This window comes from Nymphalis io, chromosome 6 (assembly GCF_905147045.1).
Source record: "Nymphalis io chromosome 6, ilAglIoxx1.1, whole genome shotgun sequence".
Taxonomy (NCBI): domain Eukaryota; kingdom Metazoa; phylum Arthropoda; class Insecta; order Lepidoptera; family Nymphalidae; genus Nymphalis; species Nymphalis io.
The window spans coordinates 13,024,138-13,048,592 of NC_065893.1; the positions used below are offsets into that span (position 1 = coordinate 13,024,138).

At 36.4% G+C, this 24,455-nt stretch overlaps 2 protein-coding genes across 3 annotated transcripts in view; both read right to left on the reverse strand.

Annotated features, from left to right (window-relative positions):
• Positions 1-397: 397 nt before the first annotated feature.
• On the reverse strand, positions 398-13,663 carry LOC126768970 (nuclear envelope integral membrane protein 1). The gene is made up of 8 exons (XM_050487480.1): positions 13,422-13,663; positions 13,047-13,168; positions 12,344-12,551; positions 8,829-8,995; positions 7,512-7,727; positions 6,745-6,869; positions 2,991-3,152; positions 398-2,568 (listed from the first exon to the last, which is right to left on the reverse strand). Exons 1-8 carry the CDS (start codon positions 13,492-13,494, stop codon positions 2,406-2,408), a joined length of 1,236 nt encoding a protein of 411 aa, XP_050343437.1. The 5' UTR covers positions 13,495-13,663; the 3' UTR covers positions 398-2,405.
• A 929-nt stretch (positions 13,664-14,592) lies between these two features.
• Positions 14,593-24,455, reverse strand: part of LOC126768872 (myosin heavy chain 95F) — a 51,885-nt gene continuing 42,022 nt past the window's right edge. Inside the window, exons 18-25 of one of the 2 annotated variants that reach the window (XM_050487250.1) lie at positions 24,171-24,278; positions 23,659-23,796; positions 22,095-22,187; positions 19,419-19,463; positions 17,516-17,636; positions 17,122-17,239; positions 15,992-16,334; positions 14,593-15,659 (exon numbers count right to left, since the gene is read on the reverse strand). In XM_050487250.1, coding sequence (XP_050343207.1) covers positions 16,012-16,334; positions 17,122-17,239; positions 17,516-17,636; positions 19,419-19,463; positions 22,095-22,187; positions 23,659-23,796; positions 24,171-24,278 — 946 coding nt within the window. In that variant the 3' untranslated portion in view covers positions 14,593-15,659; positions 15,992-16,011. The remainder of the gene's footprint in view (positions 15,660-15,991; positions 16,335-17,121; positions 17,240-17,515; positions 17,637-19,418; positions 19,464-22,094; positions 22,188-23,658; positions 23,797-24,170; positions 24,279-24,455) is intronic. The other variant, XM_050487251.1, reaches the window with a different exon arrangement.

Below are 24,455 nucleotides of genomic sequence, written 5' to 3' on the forward strand. Positions count from 1 at the left end.
TCCGCTCCGGCCAATTCCAAGCGTATACGACCCGGTCTGTGTGAAAAGAAAAAAGCAGGCCGATGCTCTCCGAGCCGGTCTGTGTGAACGGACCCTTAAGTGCCATAATGAAATAATAGGCTATATGAACGAGTTTGTTATATTTATATATATATAAAAAAACAAACTATATTTAAAATAAAATATACAATCTTTAGTTATCAAAAATTTATTTGTATTTTATAATGTAAGGAACACAATTGTTATAAAATCATACATATTATATTTATTAAACACAACACATGGTGCTAACTTGAAATGTTATATTGTCAATTTGTAATTTGTCTGTAATACAATAATTGTAAGAAATAAATAATAACTAACAAAATGACTTTTTGTGCATCCTTCAAATATTTGTAAAGAACCCCCTTGTAATCCCAGTGATTTAGGCTTGAGGTAGGTATACTTTATGAAGTAAGGCTGTTATCACATTGGCGATTTAGGAGCAAGTTCGGCGTCCGTCCGTTTTGGACAATATAACAGAATGAATACAGACAAACCTCTTCCCATGTTTGTTTTGTTTTTTTAATAATTGTCACCTTGTTTGTCCCCTTAGTGGGTCGATTTTCGATTTCCATTATAAGTAACTCCATCCTTTGAAGCGCTTCCTGCGCGCCCGCTGAGCTCTCGCCTCGTTTTGGACTCGCTCGCAAAGTGTGATGTATCCCTTAGTAGTAAGTAATGTTATTGGCGATGCTACAAAACGAATATCTATTCTTATAAACTGTTTGTCCTGATAGTCGACACACAGATAAAAAAATACTGAGTCGGGAGACCTGAAATTTGGAATATACGTTTATTTTATAACGTAAGCTAGAAATAATTCGAAATTTCAACTGTAAATGTAAGTAAATGAGCTTGGCAGTGAGTGTTAAGGGAAGGGGATGTTAATTTTGAATTTTAATCGTACAATGACGGGACGGGCTAGCACACTATACAACAATACTTAATCCTAAATAAATCCATAATATCCGAAATGGCTCAGTGGATAAAATATGTATCGTTAATTACTGGTTCGAATCCAGTCATTGAGCCCAATTAGCTTCCACTTGCTTTTTATCGATCTTGTGTTTTGGCGATAAAGGAAAACATGCATAAAAAATGTTGTATGCATCTCTATTTAGAGCAGCGGTCACGAAAATTTAAATCGCCATAGTGATCGCTAACCTTCGTAAGAATTCATAAACAAGAGTAAAGATTATAAATATAAGAATAAAGATGTTTTGCATAATACAAATAAGAATGATAAAATAATGTACACTAATTATTCAGATCAGAATTCTCATTTAGCCGTGTAACAGATATTCACAGGCGTATCTACCGCTGCATAAGCCGTATCAAAGATACGGGACCCCGGCGAAAGGAACCCCGTTCCCGAGTAAACAAAAATTTCATTAAAAAAGTTCATCGCCGCAGTTAAAATGAAGGCTCCCCACCAAACTTTGATATAGGGCAAGCTACGCCACTGCAGATATTATTAATTTAACTTATATATTTGAGAAAATAAAGCTTAAATCGCCATGTCTATACATCATAAATGTATACATCATAAAGTTCCGCTGTCCCTTTCGCCGTTCCCAAGTTGTGAATTTATAAAATAACAAAAACAATCCTAATAAAATAAGTTTAACGTACTAGCGGATGAAATCATAGATAAGCTCATTTAAAAATATTGTAACTCAAATAAAAGAGCAAATAATGGCAACATACTTAAAAATACAACAATTTAAAAATGGAACATAATTATGAAATGAGATCTAATATCCATACAAAATATTATAAAACATGAAAGCTAACGTTAGGAATAGTCCCTTCGAAATTCAAATTGTTATGAAATAAAAAATAATTGCGCTACAATGCAAAGAGCGGAGCAGTAATGAAAATGTGATGCACGTTTAATTTTATGCGAACAAAACCGCGGGTATTATCAATAACAATATAACGATATTTTTTTAGGAATTAAGTAAGACATTTTGCTTATAAGAAAGTATAGTTAATTCAAGAAACTTAAACACTAAGAATAATAAAGAATGTCATATATGTGTACATAAATATTGATAATAAATTAAAATGATATTCAGACTCTTCGGATAGTAATAAATTTAAAAAAAATGTGACAGAAAAACAAATCATAAGCTAAACTAAAATACTCGAAATGAAGATTAATACAACCTTCGAAAGCATGATATTTGGTTAAAGTTGTGCGAATCACGTTTTTTTAAAAAACCCCCAATTCCTTCAAAAAACGGGGCGATGTTCGTAGAAATCCGGACAAGCCTCGTTCAACGCGACTTCGTCTCTTCGACGACCAATATTTTGAGAATCGTTCCGTTTTTATTAATATCACCAATGAATCCAATATTCATTCAATCTTCGTCACCGTACTCCGAGGAGTCGTCATCAGATATCTCCATGTTCCTGGTGGAGTTCGCGACCGGCTTGGAGTGTTCCATTGAGAACGCATAGGATTCATAGTCAATGACTTCATCGTCGTTCAGGTGAGAGTTACCTTCCACGAAACTTGCAAATCTGGAAGAAAAAAAAAACATTTAAATGGTGTTCCGAGGCACGGGAGTGTACACACTTCCAACTTCCAGACTCCGGGCTGCTACTGAGAATTTTCTGACAGAATAACCCAATAACTTTTTATTGGCTCGACCTGGGAATTGAACCCAGGACCTCCGGGTCTGCAGCCTTACATCAAGCCACTAGACTCAACGAGGCAGTCATTTATTATACAAGAGCTAACAACGCAAATGGTAAATGTTCATAGCGAATATTCGGTGATAAAACCATAACCATCACTTAATACCCCCCCCCCCCACACATGCGCTAATAAAACGGCGGCAACTAGTACAGAATAGTAAAAACAAGTAGAATAAATTAGCGAGTGCGATTTTCAAAACAAAATGTTCGATACGATGCGTACGTCCCGCTCGCAGGGCACTGACCGCTTGGCGTCGTGCAGGCGCAGCATGACGCTCCACTGGCGGCAGTCGGGGCTGGAGCAGTACCGGCGCAGGCCGTCCAGCGCCGCCGCCGTCTCGCGCGCGCCCTGCTCGTAGTACTCCTCGCTCGACAGCAGCCGCGGCTTGGGCGGGAACCGGCGCCGCCTGCCGACAACGGACACTTAACATCAGCCATGACGTAATTGCACGTTCATTTACTATTTTAAATACTTGAATTGTTGCATTAAAATGTCTCATTTACACATAACAGCTATAGAATTCTATTATATTAAGCTTTAGTTTGCCTGATTTCGGGTTCGTAGCACGCACTACACAAGTCACTAGACCGACGGGCTATTATTATACAGCCTATTCCAATCATACGAGTAAAGAGAACTTTAACAATGTATTCACTCGAGAAATTGGTCGAGATCTTGTATAAAGTCTGTGGTATTCATTATGAATTCGTGAAAAAATGGCTTCGGCGATTGTTGTTATCGAAACTTTGCAAGTAAAATTAAAGTAGACGCAAGTAGTTAAATGATATGTTGTTGTATTTTAAAGACGTATTAATTATGAACTGTTTGTAGAACAGAACTATAAACAAAACGCATACAGTAACAGCCTGTGAATGTACCACTGCTGGGCTAAGGCCTCCTCTCCCTTTTTGAGAAGAAGGTTTGGAACTGGAGGTTTGGAGAATTCAAGATCTTCGGTAAGGACACGGTCAGCCACACTAACACACGTTGTTTTGAATAAAACTTACGAAATATTTCAGATCTTTAATAAAATAATTGCGCAATTTTATTAAATAAATCATTATTTTCTAATTTAGATTCGTGACCACTGTCACCTCTGTAACACAAAAAATCATATTGCTTATAATCTTTTCACCGCAATTTCCTCCCGCGATATGAACGAGAACGATTTTATGTTTACAAATATTTATAAATTCTATGTTAATATATAATTTTATAATTGGACGTAGTTTCTCAAAAAGAATCCAACCCACAAAATGTTACTTTTGAGTTATTCAAGTTTAAAGTTTTACCTGTATTTGCTCATAGATGTGCTTGTTTGTATTTATTGTTTCCTGGAGAAATATTTGTATAAATGTATCATATTTCATACAAATAAGTTTAATTAAGCTTGGTTTTATATTTCTCGAGATATTAAAATAAATATATGTTTGGATCTTTTTTGATAAAAACCATTTTCAATGAGAACAATTCCATATTCAATTCAGCAAAAACGATTTAATGTAGCTAATTAACACTTTGATAAGTAATTTATTAAAAAAAGCAACTAGTTATTTCATATTTATTTGTTTATTAGTATCGAAATATTAATTTGCTAACGCATTTTCTACCATAAAAATAGCAATTTATGACATTTTTTAAATGAGTAAAACTAAAATGACGTTTTTTTTGATTATGCTATTATAATGCTATTGTCTAATTGAATCTTCATCCTGTCTAACGTATATTTTGAAGTCCGGTTCACCACCAAACCCATCAATATCGTCTTGAGGCCTAGGATTACCTTTAAGCGATTTGTAAAAATCCAAACATTCTTTAGGAATATACTCTAATAAGGATTTTAAATCGTCCAATTTTGCTTGAGGTATTTCTTTTCCTTTAGGCCATAGTACAGTAAAATCATTTTCTGATATCTCCAAAGACTTCCCTTTTATCTTTTTCTCTATATTCAAATGTTGAAACTGTCCTTCGTTTTGAATTTTCATAAAAGTATTGTATTTCTCTTCTTTCTTCAGCAAAATTTCCTTTGTTTGTAGCCAGTTAACTTTGGTCTTATCCGAGAAAACTTTCCTATTTACTATTTCTGACGAGCCGGTTGGCGTGGTTGGTAGATACTTGCCTTTCACGCCGAAGGTTGTGGGTTCGATTCCCACCCAGGACTAATATTTGTGTGCATGAACATGTCTGTTTGTCCTAAGTCTGGGTGTAATTATCTTATATAAGTATGTATTTACAAAAGAAAAGTAGGATATGTAGTATATCAGTTGTCTGGTTTCCATAGCACAAGCTTTGTACAAGCTTAATTTGGGATCAGATGGCCGTGTGTGAAAAATGTCCCACGATATTATTATTATTATTATTACTATATTTTTCTCTAATTTTCTATTAAAAAAGTCGTTCTTTTCCATTCTTTGGACTTGTAGAGGATTCTTTTTTTACTATGACTGTAATATATTACGATGACTATAATACATTAATTTAATAAATTAAAATAAATTCTTTCGTGATATTTCATTTACGTCTCAATTTTAGAAAAATCTGTATCATTAGACAAAAATGTGTGACCGGATTCAAGATATTTGAGTGTGATTGTATTTAATATTTTGTGTGAATTTAATAATGCCTTTAGCAAAAGTCCAATTTTTATAATACGGTTTTGTCCCCCACAACTCCACAATTCCATAAAACATTTTTTTTACTTTCGGATTTAAATTAATTTTTATATATTTTATTAAACACGATCCCACTTCTTGGGCACCTCGACCTGCTTTGTCTTCTAGGCACACATAGCAGTGACCATTGTTATCAGGGCCTGAATGAATGCCGCAGTTATACAGCCATAATTGACGTTGGAAAAAATTATGGTCGCGGTAGTGGAAGCGTTTTTTCTAAGACGAAGGTGATTCATCAACATTCAAAACTTTCCCACGATTTCGCTTATATTAAATCTTTTGTCATATTGTTTCTTAAATCCTCAGCTCGTTTTATCTATTCCATTCTTTCGTCATTTCGTTTTGTTTTTTCTTCACCAGTACAGTATTTAATAATAATAATATGTCATATAAACAACTGCAGTCGTACCTAAAAGCCTACAACGTAGCCTTGATATGTTACAGGTTCCTCAACACACTCATAATTTACTCCAAAAAGCAATCCTGAACACATGCCGCCTCACTCGCAAGTTTCTTACGACTTCATTTATCTCATCTTCCTATATCACCTAGACCCTACTCGCGCTTGGCTTCGGCCCGTGTGTTTAGGTTTTTGTTACCTCATACGAGAGGAAATGTAAAATAAAAATATAATAATAATAATACATTATTGTTAAATGCGTCACATCTACTTCAGGTATCTATTTATGGGTAGCAAAATATGGCTAAATAACACATTTTTAATGATATCATCAAGTAATTAATTGAAATGTTTTAGTTTTTTATCATAAATGCGAAAATTCGATTTAATTAAATTATAGATACATTATTGTTTTATACATTTACGTGTATGGGATCATTTTTGTTTTTTTCATCAACACTTATTAGAAATACGGAAATGTATTTAGCAAAGTAGATCCAAGCGGCTTGATTCGTTTTTGTGATTTAATTTGTAAAACAAACATATAACAATATTTATTTTGATTTTAATATCATTAATATAAAACGATATATGCGGCTTGGATTATTTTTAATATAATTACAGTTACTTGGACTGGCAATTTTACAATATGATCCAAAGAGAATGGTTCGTTTTTACGAAATTAATATAGACTCCGCCACATTGGTTGGGTTGGTAACGTGATTTACTATTCTAGAATATAAATAATATGCATACGTGCGTTCTCTCAAGTGTGTGCGTAAAGTGTGCGATTTTTAAAGCGTGTGTGGAAATAACATTAGTTGTGACCTGTTATAAATGTGTGCTACCAATGACTCTTTTTTTGTACGTTTAATACTCAATATGATATTCCAGAATATATATATATACGTGTGATTATAACTCACCAATAACCCTGTATGTAGTAGAGAATAGATTTCGGGAAATACTTCGTTCCCAGCGTGATGACGGTGACGGCGGTTGACGCTTCTTGATACTGACTGCTGAATATAATCACAACAACGCCAACACCCTGGAAATTAACTTAATAATCAACACGGAGGATTTGTAATTTATATATATCTTTTATATATATATGACTTGGTCAAAGTGAAATCATCTCATGTCGTATATACGCTTTGACACGTATATACGACTTACCGAGGAGACCAGGACCCCCCCGAGAGAAGCCGAGATGGCCTAGTGGTTAGAACGCGTGAATCTTAACCGATGATCGTGGGTTCAAACCCGGGTAAGCACCACTGAATTTTCATGTGCTTAATTTGTGATTAAAATTCATCTCGTGCTTGACGGTGAAGGAAAACATCGTAAGGAAACCTGCATGTGTCTAATTTCATTGAAATTATGTCACATGTGTATTCTACCAACCCGCATTGGAGCAGCGTGGTGGAATAAGCTCTAAAACCTTCTCCTCAAAAAAGGGAGAGGAGGCCTTAGCCCAGCAGTGGGACATTAACAGGCTGTTACTGTTACTGTACTGTTATATATATATATATATTCAGTCTTATATATGTCTGACTGACGTATCGAAACCTACGCGAGGTTATATTCTATCCTATCCTATCGGTTTATAAGAGAGAATAGTGGGTCAGTATGATTTTTTTTATAATGTTTATTTCAATTAATTCTCAAGGAACATATTCAAAGGTATTACCTGCAAAGTCCACATGACCAGATTCTTGCTTCTCTGGTTCTTCGGCGGTCCGATCCTGTAGCAGACCACGAAGCTGATGAATCCAGCCATAAGTATATACCAGAAAATGTACGATTGATAAGCTGCCATGATTCCACGTATGTTCTCCCACATCTGCTGCACGAGATACACTCCTACCGTCCAACCGCCGATTAATAAACCATAGGTTAATGTTCTCTGGAATCAAGCGAGTACAACACATATTAATTTCTTGGCTGTATAGCCGATTCCAAAGGCAGTAGGAATAATGATAAATGAACAACTTTGAGTTCAAATCGATATGACATTTTAGCGTGTAGGCTATATTGAGATACTGAGGCATATAATATTGAGAGACGGATCCAGGTATGAGGCTAGCCAATACTCGAAGACCGAAGGAATAATATATATTTATTTACGACACGTCACACTTGTTTGAGTACCCTGTACTGACTGATTGATTAATGTATTACAATATTCGAATAAGAAATTGTTATGATTTCGTCATATAAAATATGGAGTACAACTAAAAAGGCGATGTGCTGACGGCACAACATTATCGGTCGAGATCTACATAATCTGTGGTATTTATTATGAATGGATTTATCGAATCTTTTCTTTTTTTTATATCCCCCGGGATGGCAAATGACTCTACTCCACCTGATGGTAAGTGGTAGTAGAGTCCAAACGCGACGACGGCCAGTACAGTCGGAAAGAAAGTTCTGTACTAGCCGTCCCCGCCTTGCTGGCCCGCAAGATGCCTCTTCACGCCTCGTTTGAAGGAATCGATTCATAAATGGCGTTTTTAATGTTACGTTATCTTTTGAAGTAAAATTATCTTTACTAATACTACAATACTTTATTAGCATTACCCCCTGCCCCTAATACGCAAACGAAAACTAGTAGCATATATAAGTAGTTAACTGAAATAGCTTTGCATTACGAAAAAGATACATGAATAAATGGTTTTTATGATTATTTTTTAATAGGATATGGTATAGAACAAATGACTAAATATGCTGTGCCATCGATTTATGCAATTCATATATTCGTAGCCTGTAGGCTATGCGCACCTTTCACGTGACTCATAGCCTGTAGGCCGCTGAGGCACAGGCGCACACAATCAAAACACATTGCACTTAAATAGGATAGGTTTACCACAGATTATAACAGCGCGTAAATAGTAGATTTGTCACATCACACACACAGCTTCGATGCTATATATAAAAACATGCAAATTATGAAAAACAAACAACTTTATTAGTATATAAGAGAAATTACTATAAAAAATATACATACCCCTGGTATGAACCTGCTTATGTAGTATATGAGAACCATAAACGATGCTGACACACCAATCACGATGCCGCACAGATAGAAGAACACAGGGTTGCCACTCAAAGTACGAGACGTAAATATAAGGGCTGCACCGACAACCATCATCAGAACACGCCAGAGATCCACCCCTGGAAGAATCGCGGCCATTATTAGTCGTTCCTTTCAAAATATGGAGTATAATATAATTATATACATATACTGATTCAAGCCTCGTCTTATCAAAACAGGTTTAACAGTTATACCTATAACTATATAAATAAACTATGTAAATAATATATATATTTTATATATATATATATATATATATTATTTAATCTTGTTTCCAGATTATATATCTACTTTAAGCATTAAAGCCATAAAGGTGATGGTTGCAATTATATATACACATATGTATATAAAAAGTGTTTAAGTTAATAAATCGTTTTTAGGGTTAGGCATTTTCAAAAAAAAAGCCGACGACGAAGTGGTAAGAAAGCGTAAATCTTAACCGATGACCGTGGGTTCAAGCCCGGGTAAGCAGCACTGAATTCGTGTTTAATTTGTGATTATAATTCATCTCGTGCTTGACGGTGAAGGAAAACATCGTGAGGAAACCAACATGTGTCTAATTTCACTGAAATCTGCCACATGTGTATTCAACCAACTCGCATTGAAGCAGCGTGGTGGAATAAGCTCCAAACCATCTCCTGAAAAAGGAAGAGGAGGCCTTAAGCCAGCAGTGGGACATTAATAGGCTGTTACTGTATTCTATAATGATTGTTGGATCTCATAAGTCTAGGTAATTTATACAAATTTGTGTTTAAAAAAAAGTAACTGGCGTGTTTCTTGCCGGTACTCTTCGGTAGAATCCACATACCAAACCGGTGGTAGCGTTTGATGATTTATGAGTACTTTTAAAAGTATATTGTAATAAAAATAATTTGATTAGATTCAAGCATTAAATGCGTTTACGATGTTGTAGAAGAGCAATGTACAATAGATGATACATTTTCAAAAAATCATATATTCATAATACATTTTTTTTAATAGAATAGGAAGGCTGGCGAGCATATGGGCCACCTGATGGTAAGTGGTCACCAACGCCCTTAGACATTGGCATTGTAAGAAATGTTAACCATCGCTTACATCACTAATGCGCCACCAACCTTGGGACCTAAGATTTTATGTCCCTTGTGCCTGTAATTACACTGGCTCACTAACCCTTCAAACCGGAACACAACAGTATTAAATACTGCTGTTTTGCGGTAGAACATCTGATGAGTGGGTGGTACCTACCCAGACGAGCTTGCACAAAGCCCTACCACCAGTGAATAAATATTTATATATTTCGCAATATTTAATTTGATCAAGTGTACCGGGAATCACAAAACTTTTCAATTCGTTTCCCCAATAATTTAGTATAGTTCATAAATTAAACGAGGTCATTGCGAACATTTGAATTGCATCAAGAATACAGTAAATCGTGTAATATAATTGAATGCCGATTATTGTGATCCATCACTTGTCACATCCTCGTGTCACTCATAACGATACAACAATTATTAATCTCCCATTATAAATCCGGTTATAAAGCGGTCAGTGAACTCATTTTAATACTTTTTTTTTACGATTGCGATATCTTATGAAACCTTTGATCAACAATATGAAACGACGTTTTAGGTTATCAAATATACGTTATTTAGTTCAGTAACAGTAACAGCCTGTTAATGTCCCACTGCTGGGCTAAGGCCTCCTCTCCCTTTTTGAGGAGAAGGTTTTAGAGCTTATTCCACCACGCTGCTCCAATGCGGGTTGGTAGAATACACATGTGACATAATTTCAATGAAATTAGACACATGCAGGTTTCCTCACGATGTTTTCCTTCACCGTCACGAGATGAATTTTAATCACAAATTAAGCACATGAAAATTCAGTGGTGCTTACCCGGGTTTGAACCCATGATCATCGGTTAAAATTCACGCGTTCTAACCACTAGGCCATCTCGGCTTTTCTATTTAGTACGGTTACGAGAAATTTATTTTGTTATTGCTATAATACTAATATAACTGTTGTTCAACATTCGGCATTGTTAAGGAAATCATAGTACAGTGAAGTTATTTTAACAAGGAACAAACAAAATGTATGCACTTATATAAACTAGACACAATCACAATATATTTTTTTTATTTGTTTTGCTAAATAATTATAGAGAATTGTTTGCTTGAAAGTTGTACTTTTTTGTCCAGACTTGGTTATATGTAGTAATGTGTAGAAATTGTATCATGATCCAATGTCTCATACTGTATCATTCATATTTTTTATTTCTATTTTTATATATGGCAACACTAGTTCTGTGTATAGTTCAACTGTACAAATCAAATATATTCAAATCTGATATAATTTGATTATTCTGAGCATTATCCAAAAAGTTTAAATACTACATATGTTTAAATATTTACATGTACTATATATATTGTATTTATTGTCAAATTTTGATCATTCAATAAAAGGCTCACCCATGGGAGACGCCTGATCTCTTTGGATTACAAGCTGATGTGGCATATTGATTGACTGTATTCTCTGTACTGTGGTAATAAATATTTTCACCAACAACATTTTATTACCTACACGCTCGTAACAATATGAAATTTTATACATATTGTTTTATCAAATCCTTTAACATTGAATAAGTTTGTTTCAAACTATAAATATTTAGAATATATATATCTATAATTTCAATACATAAATTCATTTTCATTTTCCTCAATTTTTTTGTTATAAAGTTGCTAGATTGACATCAAACCGAAACAAACAAGAATACTAAGTATTTTCTTTTCGGATTGTTTGGAGATAGAATATGCGTTGAGTGGACGGTATCTACCAAAGTAGCTTGCACAAAGCCTTACCACCAAGTAAAATTAAATAAGGATTATAGGCAATTTCATCCATTGGACAAACACTAGTATATACAATTTAAAAATAATATGGTGTTAAGTGGCAAAGTTTAAATGCCTAATTGTTAATAACTATTCAACAGTACTTTAAGTATGAATCACTTAAATCAAAAACATGAATACAGTTTATATCCTGGTACATTATTCACACATGGCCATCTGATTCCAAATTAAGCAGAGCTTGTACTATGGGAACCAGACAACTGATATACTACATATATTACTTTTCTTTTGTAAAAACATACTTATATAGATAATTACACCCAGACTCAGGACAAACAGACATGTTCATGTACACAAATGTCTGTCCTGGGTGGCAATCGAACCCACAACCTTCGGTGTGAAAGGCAAGTATCTACCAAACCTCCAACCGTGTCGTCACCTCCATAGAAAATTAGACCATAGCACATATAGTGCTAGTTAACAGACTAATATTTTAATTGTCAATGTTTGTCAGTCTCTTTGTTACCTGATGACAAGCCATTGTACTGTTAAGGATATATTATAAAATATAGGATCTATAAACCAACATATATTACTTACTTAGAATGTGTAATTCAATGCTGTGTTTCTCTTTTGTATTGATAGCCATACATGTTGGTGTGAAAATATCCAACGAAACACTCTTGGACGATTTCTTCTGGAACGGGTTAGCCCAGCCGTAACTATTCTCTGTATAATCTTTGTAAACTTGTTCTGGATTGTCACCGAGGTACTGGCTGAATTCATCATTTTTTATCTTTATGTGAAACTGAAACCAGAAACAATTATAAAAATGTATACCTTTTTTAAAGTCTTTAACATGAATACCTATTTGATGAGATAATACCTATTTAATCTCTGAGACTATAATTAGTAATAGAATTTTCTTAACTTTTCAATAGATTATATTTAAATTTAAATAAGAATAATTAATTTAGCTTTATTTACATTAAAAAATATTGTAAGTATAATGTTAGTAATGACATTGTAACTATTTTATATAAATGATTAAGCAGACTGGGATACTGGCATGAACATAAAAAACAAATGGTCAGCCTTCAAAAAAAAAAAAGGAAATCCTCTGGTCAATTTTAGTCAGAAAAGTGAGGTTATAATTTGTTTAGTTATAAGTTGCACAAATACTACTGAAAGTATATTATTCAATTGATCTCATATGTCTCATCTCTTCTATATGTGACATTGGCTGAATAATTTGCCCCTCTAGCATAGATACAAACCACATCAAAAAAAATTATATTATTACCTTGACCGTTTGCCACAAGGTTAATAAATTCTTTGGTGTTCCACTGTAACAGTATATATCAATAGTTTGCTTAAACGGCTGCACATCACGTTCAATAGTGGCAGGCCCACTAAGCCAGTGAACTGAAATTTTGTTTTTTTTATCATGCTTACTGTTTACTTACAATTTATATTAATACAGCCCAATATTCAATACAATCAATATTACGAGAAGCTTAGATTAGTCATTAAAATTGATTGATATAATACCTAAGGTTACACAAGAAACTTTCAATAATTATTTTCGAAAATCAAATCAATGCTTTGTCAAACAAAATATTATCGAATATAACAAATATTTTTTAATACAATTCGCTCGATCAGTGATAAGTCTTACCGTCATAAGCTAGTGAGTTTACCCGAGTGATAACAAATAATATCAACACAACGAATCGTCCGTTAAATTCCATATTTTATTAACATTCAATTGAAACGTATATACACAGATATTCTGTAAGCTAGCCAAGCACGATGCTCTTGCAACACATCATTAATTATCTAATATCAAAACTATTTTGTCAATTAGCTTTTTAACAATCTAAAATATCGTAAATCGTAATCAATTGGCAATTAAATGACAGCAATGTCAACAAATAATGCATTGCTTTTGACATATTTAATCGTAGACCGTAGACAGAAATAAATATTTAAATAAAACAGTAGCTACTCAGGCTACTGTGATTTTTAACAGATACTAAAAACTTAATTTCACACTATAAATTTTTTGTTGTCAATTTCATCAATTTTTGTTTTCAATTGGTAAGTTTTATTTGATAAAATTTATGTAAAACTACGTGTCCGTTACTGGTTCGCATGGGTAAAATAAGGATTTTATGGCGTGCTATATTTTAAAGAATGCTATAGTAGTCGTTTACCAATTTATTCGCCCGTACTTTGCCAATACCTCTTTATAATATTGTAATAATTATATTAGTGAGTTAGTTAGAGTTATACGAAAATCTATAAATTCACCATCGCCAGACGCCAACCCATCTATTCGCATGTACTGTGCTTGCGCGATGCAAGTTTTTTTGATTTCTCTTATATAATTTTTTTTCTTTTAGTTAGTGATTTTATGAAAATGTATGCTAAGGTACCAAATAGGAACTAAATGATTGTGCACAATACGGAGCCCTTATGAGAAAATTATAAAATTTTTAGATTTAATTTTTTTGTTAATGATTTCGGTAATATTGAAACAAAGGTACCAAACAGAGTCTAATGCTGGTAGTAATTTAAGGCTCATTTGTAATTATAATTTTTGTCATTCTAATGCACGCAAAAAATAATATTATTAAAAATTAATAACATATGTCATATATCTGAATCACTCTCTACTAGGTATATATAATGTTGGACAATAATCATAGAGTGATCAAATAAATTATAGTTATTGAATAGTGGAAAGCACTTCTTTAATTTCATTTACTATTTTATCCCCCGATTATACTTTGGCGTAAACAGCTACAGAAACTAAGCCCCATCAGGTAGGTAATAAAAGACACATAAATTATCTTAAATTTATTTGGTAAAGCATAACACAAGTCATATGATATAGGCATGAAAAAGGCACTCACAATAACTATGTACTTAATCAATTGTACTATAAAATATATTACATTATTAAAAAAAACTCTACTTTAAATATTGATTATAGGAATGTTGTAAATACTGTTGAATTTATACTTTCAGTTGATTTTTTTTTTTAAATAATACGTAAGCTGCCAGTCACCAGTCTTTTGGTTAGCATTTGGAATGCTTCAATAAATACTTTTTTTACTACAATTTATCTATTAACAAAAAAATCACAGTTACATATTTCATGATTACTTCATGCACTGTTAATTATAAATATAAATTTCCGAATAAAATATTAAATATAATATATATTTTTTGTATACTTAGGCACTTGTACTTCATAATGAGTGTTTTAATGAATATTTTCTAAATTTTTTACTAAAGCTAGCAAGTGGTAGGGAAAATGGTTGTGATATTTTTTGATATGGCAACATTTACATTCTGGATTTTTTTTGTAATATTTCTTTTATAAGTAAGCAACACTGCCTCATATAAAAGGTAAAAACCGATACACATAAATAATTACACAAATGAATTCATTGTTTATTTAGTAATCGGGTTTTAAATCGTCACTTTCCTTACCAAAGCTATTTATTTTTTAAATTGTGTATATTAAATCACAAAGTATTCTACGGTGGAATATATTTATATATTGCACTATCGTACAATTATAGTTCATTTCACTAGAATTGACAAACCATTAAAACTTCATTTTAATGTAAAATTATAACTGATAATATATTTATTGTTCTTATTAATTAAATAAGTATAAAATACTCATAGCTGAAAAATAATTCAGAAAAAGTTTTGTCCTTATTTTTAATAAATTTGATTTTGTTCTTTTTTTAATTCTAATGAAATGGACCATTCATAGCATGTGAAGGCACATTTGAAAGCACTTAGTTACTTTATGCTGTATCTTACTACTTATAACTTCGAACTAAATTTCTATATTTTGTTATTAATCGGTTCGTGCTAAAAGGATTCCTCTTGTTACCTGGAAATTAAAATTAGCATAATTAGTACAAATAAATACTAATAAAAAAATGAAATAATATTTCAAGTCACTAATTGGCCATTCCTATGTTACGCAGACCAATCGAGATACGCGAGGCCTCCTGCCCTATCTTGTGTTTTTACTACCGATAACTTAATTTGAATACTATAAAATTTCACTGAATATGTGTTTAGTTGAATTATAATTAAATATAAATTGGTTCGCGACAAAATTTCAAGTAATTATAATGATCTACTAAACTATAATATCATCGCTATTACAAGAACCCTGCAACCCCCTTCCCAAGTAAAGGTATGTACTGTAACACCCACCGGCGCGCGGGTGCGCGGCGCTAGTGCGGCGCGGGGCGGGCGTGGCGCTGCCACTCGCGCTCGAACTCGTGCTCCAGGATCTCGGCGCCGCGCTTGCGCGTGAGGCCCGTCTCCTCCAGGCTCAGCTCGCACATCTGCATGTCGTCCACGCCGGCCTGCAGCAGCACGGGCGTCTTGTCGGGGTGCAGCTCCATCTGGCGCGCCACGTACTGGCCGTCGAAGTGCGCGTACCACCAGCCGCGCCGCTCCTCGCAGTCGGCGCCGGGCCGCACGAACGGGATGCGGAAGTAGCGGTGCCGCGCGCCCAGGATCTCGCCCTTCGCCGGCAGCCGCGGCGCCTTCGCTGCTCGCCACGCGCGTACCCATTAGCGCTCCGCTTGTAGCTCTCATCGCCAGGGTGACAACCGAGCGAATCGAGCTGTTATGAACTCGCACGTGTGCTCACCGTGCGAACTGAGCCGCTTTTATACCGCACAAACTCGTGTGCGTGTAGGGGTAAGTATTTGTATATTCGGGATTAGGTTTGAAGCGTGGGTGTTTATATTTCATGGTTTCATTGACAGGGATAGTTACGTTATTAGGTCTCATGGCATATTAGGTTGGGCAACGCTACAGGTATCAAAACGGTTGTTATTCTGCTAGCAAGAGCTTGAGTTGAGTCGTACATAATCTTAGATGGTAGAGATGTTTTTACAGGATTTACGGTTGCGCCATTATATATTCCTTAATAAAGACTAACAGGAGAGACAAACAGGTTCTTTCGGGTAGATGAACCGGTGCTACAAAAAGGGTGAGGTTAGTATTCGTCAATTAACATCCCGGCCGTGTGTATTTAATTATACACAGGGTTATTATACATAAGCTCCAAGCCTTTTCTTCAAAAAGGGAGAAGAAGCCTTAGCCCAGCAGTGGGACATTAACAGACTGTTACCGTAGGATTATTTATTAAACACTAATAACCTCACCGATATATATCATACATGTCATTACGAAATTATTATTATGAATCAAAACGCAAGAGCAATGCAGTGGGTTAAAAAATAAAATAAACAATGCTGTGTTGTGTGTCAGAGAAAACAACAAATCTTGAGTCTACTAGGTTTTTCTATAGTCATAGAGTGGCGACTCACCCGCGTCCAGCACGGACTGCGGCGCGCGCTCCTGCTCGGCGAGCGTGCTCTTGCGGGCGTTGCGCGCCTTCCACGCGTGGTACACCTTCAGCCGCCGGTGGAACTCGTGCCGGCACGCCTGCGACACGGACACTCTGACGCGCCTCCCATACACAGCAGTGGGACCACTAATATACCGGCGCTTACATTTGCTCGCCGGCAAAAACGTCGATTACGTTTTGGGATGGACTAAACTTTGAGTTGTATGATATATAGAAACCAAAATATAAATTAACTTTGACAGTTTAAAAAATAATTAATACTGGTGTTCTAATGCTTCTTGCAAGTGGGAAAATCTTAGGTTCGATGCTGGTATTGAAACTTCTTTATTTATAAAAAGTAAAAACTATCATACCTCTAACAGTTCAATATCGCAGGATGTATTGATCGTGTCCCGCAGTTCCGAGTACTTCCACTTGGAGAGGTCGTACTTCTGCTTGCCTTGGAGTGCCTGCTGCATGCGCACGCGCTCCGATCTGTCGCGTTACGTGCACATAACAACTAGCCATTAACGTCGATTCATATCAACCAGCATGTACCGCGTCCAGTCCAAAAGCATTAGTATTCTATTTATATCTACCATAGCTGATAGACAATCAAAAGTATCTGAATCTGATGTTCGTTCAAGTGATTATATCATACTAACCTCGCAAATTCCGTCAGATGGTACAGACGTGTAACCTTTTCCAATGGCAGGTAAAGATAGATAAACAGCTTTGAATTTGAATTTACATTGGTCGATCTAAAGTACATAAAGTCTATTGTATCGACGAAGTTGTTGTCGGATCTATTAAAGTGGATATGAGTTAAGTGGAATAGTGTTGTGTCGTGAATAAAGATATATTAATCAAGAACTATATATATATATAAATATACATATAGCGTAGCACGCTCTCCAGCTAGGTGGAGACGATGCATAGCGGCTGTGGATATTGAGAGCTGACGATCGAGCTCAGTGGCGTGCCATTGGAGAGGCCTCCAGCAGTGGACGAAAAAGAAATGATGTTGATGATGAATCAAGAACCGTTTGCAAGTGCATAATATAGCAGAGATATTAGCAAATCGTATGAAATATGAAAATTAACTGTTCGTTTAGCTTTACATCGCCTACCATGTGAATCGGTTATGAGGTCTGGATCTCCTTGCGTTAAATTACTAAATTCACTATTGGCATCTAGATAATGTATGACATGCGATCTTCATGCGATATCAGATATGAACCGACCTTTATATGTATTTATTTAACCATACATAAAACAAAAGTTTGCGTCAAATAAACTACAAATTAAAGCTAATATGTACAAAATAATAACTCGATCACATAACCCGGACCATCGAACAAATATATTTAACGTTAGATGTTTTATTCGTGCTAATATTAAACTTTATTACGATCATTTTAATTGTTATAATTGAAAATTAGCTAAGTTCACAGACATGCTAAATTAATTACAATATTCAATTTCCTATGTCTTAGTAACGCAATGTCATTTAACATCTTCGATATTTTCAGGTTCCGTTCATTAAAGAATCATATTTGTTTTTCAGTTTTCGTCTGTCTGTTTGTCCGTTTGATATGCATAATTTTTTGCGCATCTATTGCATTAAAATTCGTACAAGGCTGAATGATCCAATCACATACGTTTCGAGTTATAAATTAGGTTTTTAATAAATTTCAAAAATAAGAATATTCTTTTTTTTTTTAATAATTTTAAAATGCATAACGGTAACGAACATTAGAGCCTCACTTATTCACCGTGTTTTAACGAACATCACTATCTAAAAATCCGAATAGTACAAAACCCAAAGAGGGTTAGGTAGCACTTTACTGAAAAAATTTAATTGTGTAACAATGTTAATTTTGTATTTTTATTAGAATGACATTACGTTATTAAAAATTAAAACAACGTGCAAATAGAAATAGGAAGCGATAGCCGTAGTGTTAGAAGTTAGTTTTGTTAATGTTTCCTCTTTCAATATATACGTTTATTTTTAATTTTTTTTTTCAAGTCATAATACGCACACGTGTAGTATTTTTGATGTAATAAGCTTTTTATGGTGTCCGATCATTGATTTTAAACTACTGTAGTTTTTATCACAGATGATTAATAAAAAAAATTTAAAGCGAATGAATCGCTTTGTCTATTTTGTCTGGTTCCGTATCATTCACAAATATATTAAAAGAGGAAACGAGGCAGCGTGCGAAGGGTAAAACTTTTTTTTTTTTTTAATTTTAACATTTATCATTCACTTGGTACCTGTTCAATCTATTTTCTCCGTTCACTGAGTCCATTGTTGGGAAACTGTGCAAACATACAACATTACTGTACCGTGTACAAGCTATGTACAAGAAGATATGCGAAACTTGTGGACTTATATTTAATACATTTGCACGTAATATATAACTTTATATACGTTATAATATAATTTCATATCGTATTCGATTGTCGTATGATATTTAATCTGTTGATATTAATATTTTTTTGTTTTCTTCGACAAAAGAATTCGATATGACATAACGCACCCATACATATTATAATTTTCTATATGAGCTACAAGACAAAAAAAAAAACAAACTATTGATATATTGAATCAAAATATATACGAGAGCGTTATTTATCTTCATCTTAAAATTATTATATTACATTTAATTATTTCAATGGTATTGTTTGTAAAAATAACGTTTAAAATGTATGGTACAGTATTATAACATAGTAAAATATTTTATTTCGATGTACGGCAGATAAAAGATAATAAAACTTATAACTTTTATAATAATTCATGTTCTTTTCTCTGAGGAGACAATTTATAACAAGCTTGGCAATATGCTGAATAACGTCGCCTCTATGCATTTCGCGCTTATAACCCAAGATGCCAGGGCCCCCAGACCTTACTTATTTTCTGATGGACAAAATATATTCACTGATGGTAGAGCTTTGTGCAAGCTCGTCTGGGTGGGTACCACCCACTCATCAGACATTCTACCGCAAAACAGCAGTACTTGGTATTGTTGTGTTCCGATTTGAAGGGTGAGGGAGCCAGTGTAATTACAGGCACAAGGGACATAACATCTTAGTTCCCAAGGTTGGTGGCGCATTGGTGACGTAAGCGTTGGTTAACATTTCTTACAATGCCAATTTCTAAGGGCGTTGGTGACCACTTACCATCAGGTGGCCCATATGCTCGTCCGCCTTCCTATTCTATAAAAAAAATGTACAATAGAGTAGTATTAGCCCGTACATTCACTAATGTATACATACCCGCCAGCTTACTCTGCCATGATAATTTTTAAAACAGAGCAAATATTTTTAATTTAATCACAAACGATGAAATCAAAATAACAATACCGCTAAACATACTCGACCAAACACTAAATTGAACTAAATAATACGCGCGCTATACATATATGTATATTTATCTCGCTCACACTCGAGCGCACGTATAATGGCCTTTCGCTCTTACGGCGGCACTTTAAATACGCTTAGGGGATGTTCGGCCGATACGATTGGTCTGGCAACTTACAAAATATATTTAAACAGCCCCCTAAATATCATAGATAAAAATCAAATCTCAGACTGTAAGTTAGGTTGTGTTTTATGCTTTCGATATTTAAAGTGTCTGGCAGTAATTTCGAATTGTTTACAATATTCCTACAATATACGTAAGAATCAGTCCTCAGACTGTATATGTATACAAGTAAAGTGAGCACAATTTTTCCGTACCTAGCATGCTACCTGAGAATTTCACTGGTGGTAGGGCTTTGTGCAAGCTCGTCTGGGTAGGTACCACCCACTCATCAGATATTCTACCGCAAAACAGCAGTACTTGATATTGTTGTGTTCCGGTTTGAAGGGTGAGTGAGCCAGTGTAATTACAGGCACAAGGGGCATAAAATCTTAGTTCCCAAGGTTGGTGGCGCATTGGCTATAAGCGATGGTTGACATTTCTTACAATGCCAATGTCTAAGGGCGTTTGGTGACCACTTACCATCAGGTGGCCCATATGCTCGTCCACCTTCCTATTCTATAAAAAAAAAAAAAAAATTGACCGTCGGCCCAAGCTAGCGGGTATATATATACGTTAACTATAAACAGTAATACTTCTTTTGTACATATTTTGTCCATCAGAAAATAAGTAAGGTCTGGGCGCCCTAGGGTCTTAGTCTATTACACGTCGATAATACACAAAAATAGTGTGCGAGCGAGAGGTGAATAGAGTGGATGCCATTTTAAATCCCATTCTGCAGATAAAGAATTTGTTGATTTTTAAATTTTAGCTGTATTTTCGATTTCAAAACCTTGTAAATATAATATGTATCATCAAGCAGATGGTGAGGATAGTGGAACTCTTTAATATCTCCTAGTCAGCCCTCCATTATTATTAGTGCCATTTGGTTTGACGAGTAGATATTACGTATATACGTATATAATAATGTCCTCCAGACCGATTTCGGCCATTGCGGCCAATCTCAAGAGAGATTAGCCAACTACGCAGGAGATATTATAGTGCACAAGTGTGTGCGCAAACACAGGTGCACTCTCTATTCCCTAACTCTCATAATCCGATGGGACGGCAATCCGACACGACCGGAAAGAGTTCAGGCGCAGGACCAACGGCTTTACGTGCTTTCCGAGGCACGGGAGTGTACACACTTCCAACTTCCACACTCCGGGCTGCTACTGAGAATTTTCTGACAGAAAAACCCAATAACTTTTTATTGGCCCGACCTGGGAATTGAACCCAGGACCTCCGGGTCTGCGGCCTTATATCAAGCCACTAGACCAATGAGGCAGTATATACGTATATAGATAGTATGTGTGTAGTCTTATTATAATTATTAAGAGATTTTTTTAATTTAAATTTATCTCTAGAAATAGAACACGCAGAAATTTCTAGTGAATAGATATTGAACATTATATATAAAACTCGGTTACCTCCGGAGTTGCGGTGGAGACCCCTCCACATGTCCGTTGGTCTCCTTCGCCAGTCGTACCGCCATCTCGTGGTCTCTACGCTCTTGTTCCAATCTATAAACAGAGTAGCATTATTTAAACACGAGTGTTTTCTTTTCATAACTTGTTTCAGTCTTTATACACTTTATACTTAAAAATCTTTATTTCTGTTTTATATTTTGGTATATTTTGGGCTACTGCTGTTCTAATTTGGTAAACTAATATTTTTCTTGAATTGAGTTCTTGAGCTTTGTGTTCTCTGTGGTCGGATATGTTGTTTAATATGCTGCAGGGACTGTTCCTTAGAGCGGTGCGCTCTGCTGTGGGTATTGTTTAATACGCTCGTGTGGGTGTTGAGTGTCGCCTAGTGCGCTGTTGCGCGTGTCGTCTAGTGCGCTAGAGTATGTGTCGCCTAGTGCGCTAGGACCATGTCGTCTAGTGCGCTAGAGTATGTGTCACCTAGTGCGCTAGTGCGCTGGTGCGCGTGTCGTCTAGCGCGCTAGCGTATGTGTCGCCTAGTGCGCTAGGCACATGTCGTTTAGTGCGCTAGAGTATGTGTCACCTAGTGCGCTGGTGCGCGTGTCGTCTAGTTCGCTAGTATAAGTGTCGCGTCATACGCGGGTGCGCGTGTCGTCTAGTGCGCTAGAGTATGTGTCACCTAGTGCGCTGGTGCGCGTGTCGCCTAGTGCGCTAGAGTATGTGTCGCCTAGTGCGCTAGGCGCATGTCGCCTAGTGCGCTAGAGTATGTGTCGCCTAGTGCGCTAGGCGCATATCGCCTAGTGCACTAGGCGCATGTCGCCTAGTGCGCTAGAGTATGTGTCGCCTAGTGCGCTAGGCGCATGTCGCCTAGTGCGCTAGAGTATGTGTCGCCTAGTGCGCTAGGCGCATATCGCCTAGTGCGCTAGAGTATGTGTCGCCTAGTGCGCTAGGCGCATATCGCCTAGTGCGCTAGAGTATGTGTCGCCTAGTGCGCTAGGCGCATGTCGCCTAGTGCGCTAGAGTATGTGTCGCCTAGTGCGCTAGGCGCATGTCGCCTAGTGCGCTAGAGTATGTGTCGCCGTCCCGCGCGGGTGCGCGTGTCGCCTAGTGCGCTAGAGTATGTGTCGCCTACTGCGCTAGGCGCATGTCGCCTAGTGCGCTAGAGTATGTGTCGCCTAGTGCGCTAGGCGCATGTCGCCTAGTGCGCTAGAGTATGTGTCGCCGTCCCGCGCGGGTGCGCGTGTCGCCTAGTGCGCTAGAGTATGTGTCGCCGTCCCGCGCGGGTGCGCGTGTCGCCTAGTGCGCTAGAGTATGTGTCGCCTAGTGCGCTAGGCGCATGTCGCCTAGTGCGCTAGAGTATGTGTCGCCTAGTGCGCTAGGCGCATGTCGCCTAGTGCGCTAGAGTATGTGTCGCCGTCCCGCGCGGGTGCGCGTGTCGCCTAGTGCGCTAGAGTATGTGTCGCCGTCCCGCGCGGGTGCGCGTGTCGCCTAGTGCGCTAGAGTATGTGTCGCCGTCCCGCGCGGGTGCGCGTGTCGCCTAGTGCGCCGTATGTGCGGCGGTGCTCACCGGTCGCGGTCGGCCAGGTCGTCCCGCGCGGCCTGCTCCGCCTGCCGCTGCAGCGCGAGCGCGGCGGCGCGGTCCCGCTCGTCGCTGCGCACGCGCTCCGCCTCCTCCGCCTTGCGCCGCGCCTCCATCTCCGCTTTGCTGCGCGACAGGGAGGATACTTACAAAGGTGTTTCACCGATTTTCACAGTGAGCCTTAACCCCACGTTTTAGCTCCCGTGCAAATTGACCTTACGATTTATTAAAGCTAATTTACATTATTAATTATGTAGCACCTTTACTTACACGAATAAATTAAAATAAAATTTTAGTTGAAAGTTAAAGTGTAGAAGAAAAAAAACTGAACCACGATAACTTTTGTACGATTCCCTTGAAGAATATAATAACTTACCAAGTATGATTGTTGATGAAACTAAGTGAGTGTATGACATAAGAGTCGAATGAAAAAAAAATACATACTGTTTCGACTTTATAAATAGAATAACGGTAAGGGATGATGATAATAAAAATCTCACAGTCTACGATTTTCCTCCTCCTGCCTGATCCTTTCTTGCTCTTGTCGCTTGGCCTCTTCCGCCGCTCGCATCTCCTCCTCAATCTTGCGCAGCCTCTCCTGTTCTTCTCTACAAAAGAAATTTTACTTGACTTGTTGACATTCACCTTTAGTTAACCTATGCATTCAAAATTATGAGCAAAATGGTAAATGGATAGTATTTTGTATTTTATTTTCTTTTTATTTATGTTTTATGGCATATTATTCACACACGGCCATCTGATCCCAAACTAAGCAGAGCTAGTAC

Bases quoted from the DNA above. Each gene is read 5' to 3' on its own strand.
- LOC126768970 (XM_050487480.1), bottom strand. From the start codon at position 13,494: ATGGAATTTAACGGACGATTCGTTGTGTTGATATTATTTGTTATCACT. The intron at 13,169-13,421 runs GTAAGACTTATC...ACAAAATTTCAG, and splicing joins AAACTCACTAGCTTATGACG to TTCACTGGCTTAGTGGGCCT. The intron at 6,870-7,511 runs GTAATACCTTTG...GTTAATTTCCAG, and splicing joins TGGTCATGTGGACTTTGCAG to GGTGTTGGCGTTGTTGTGAT.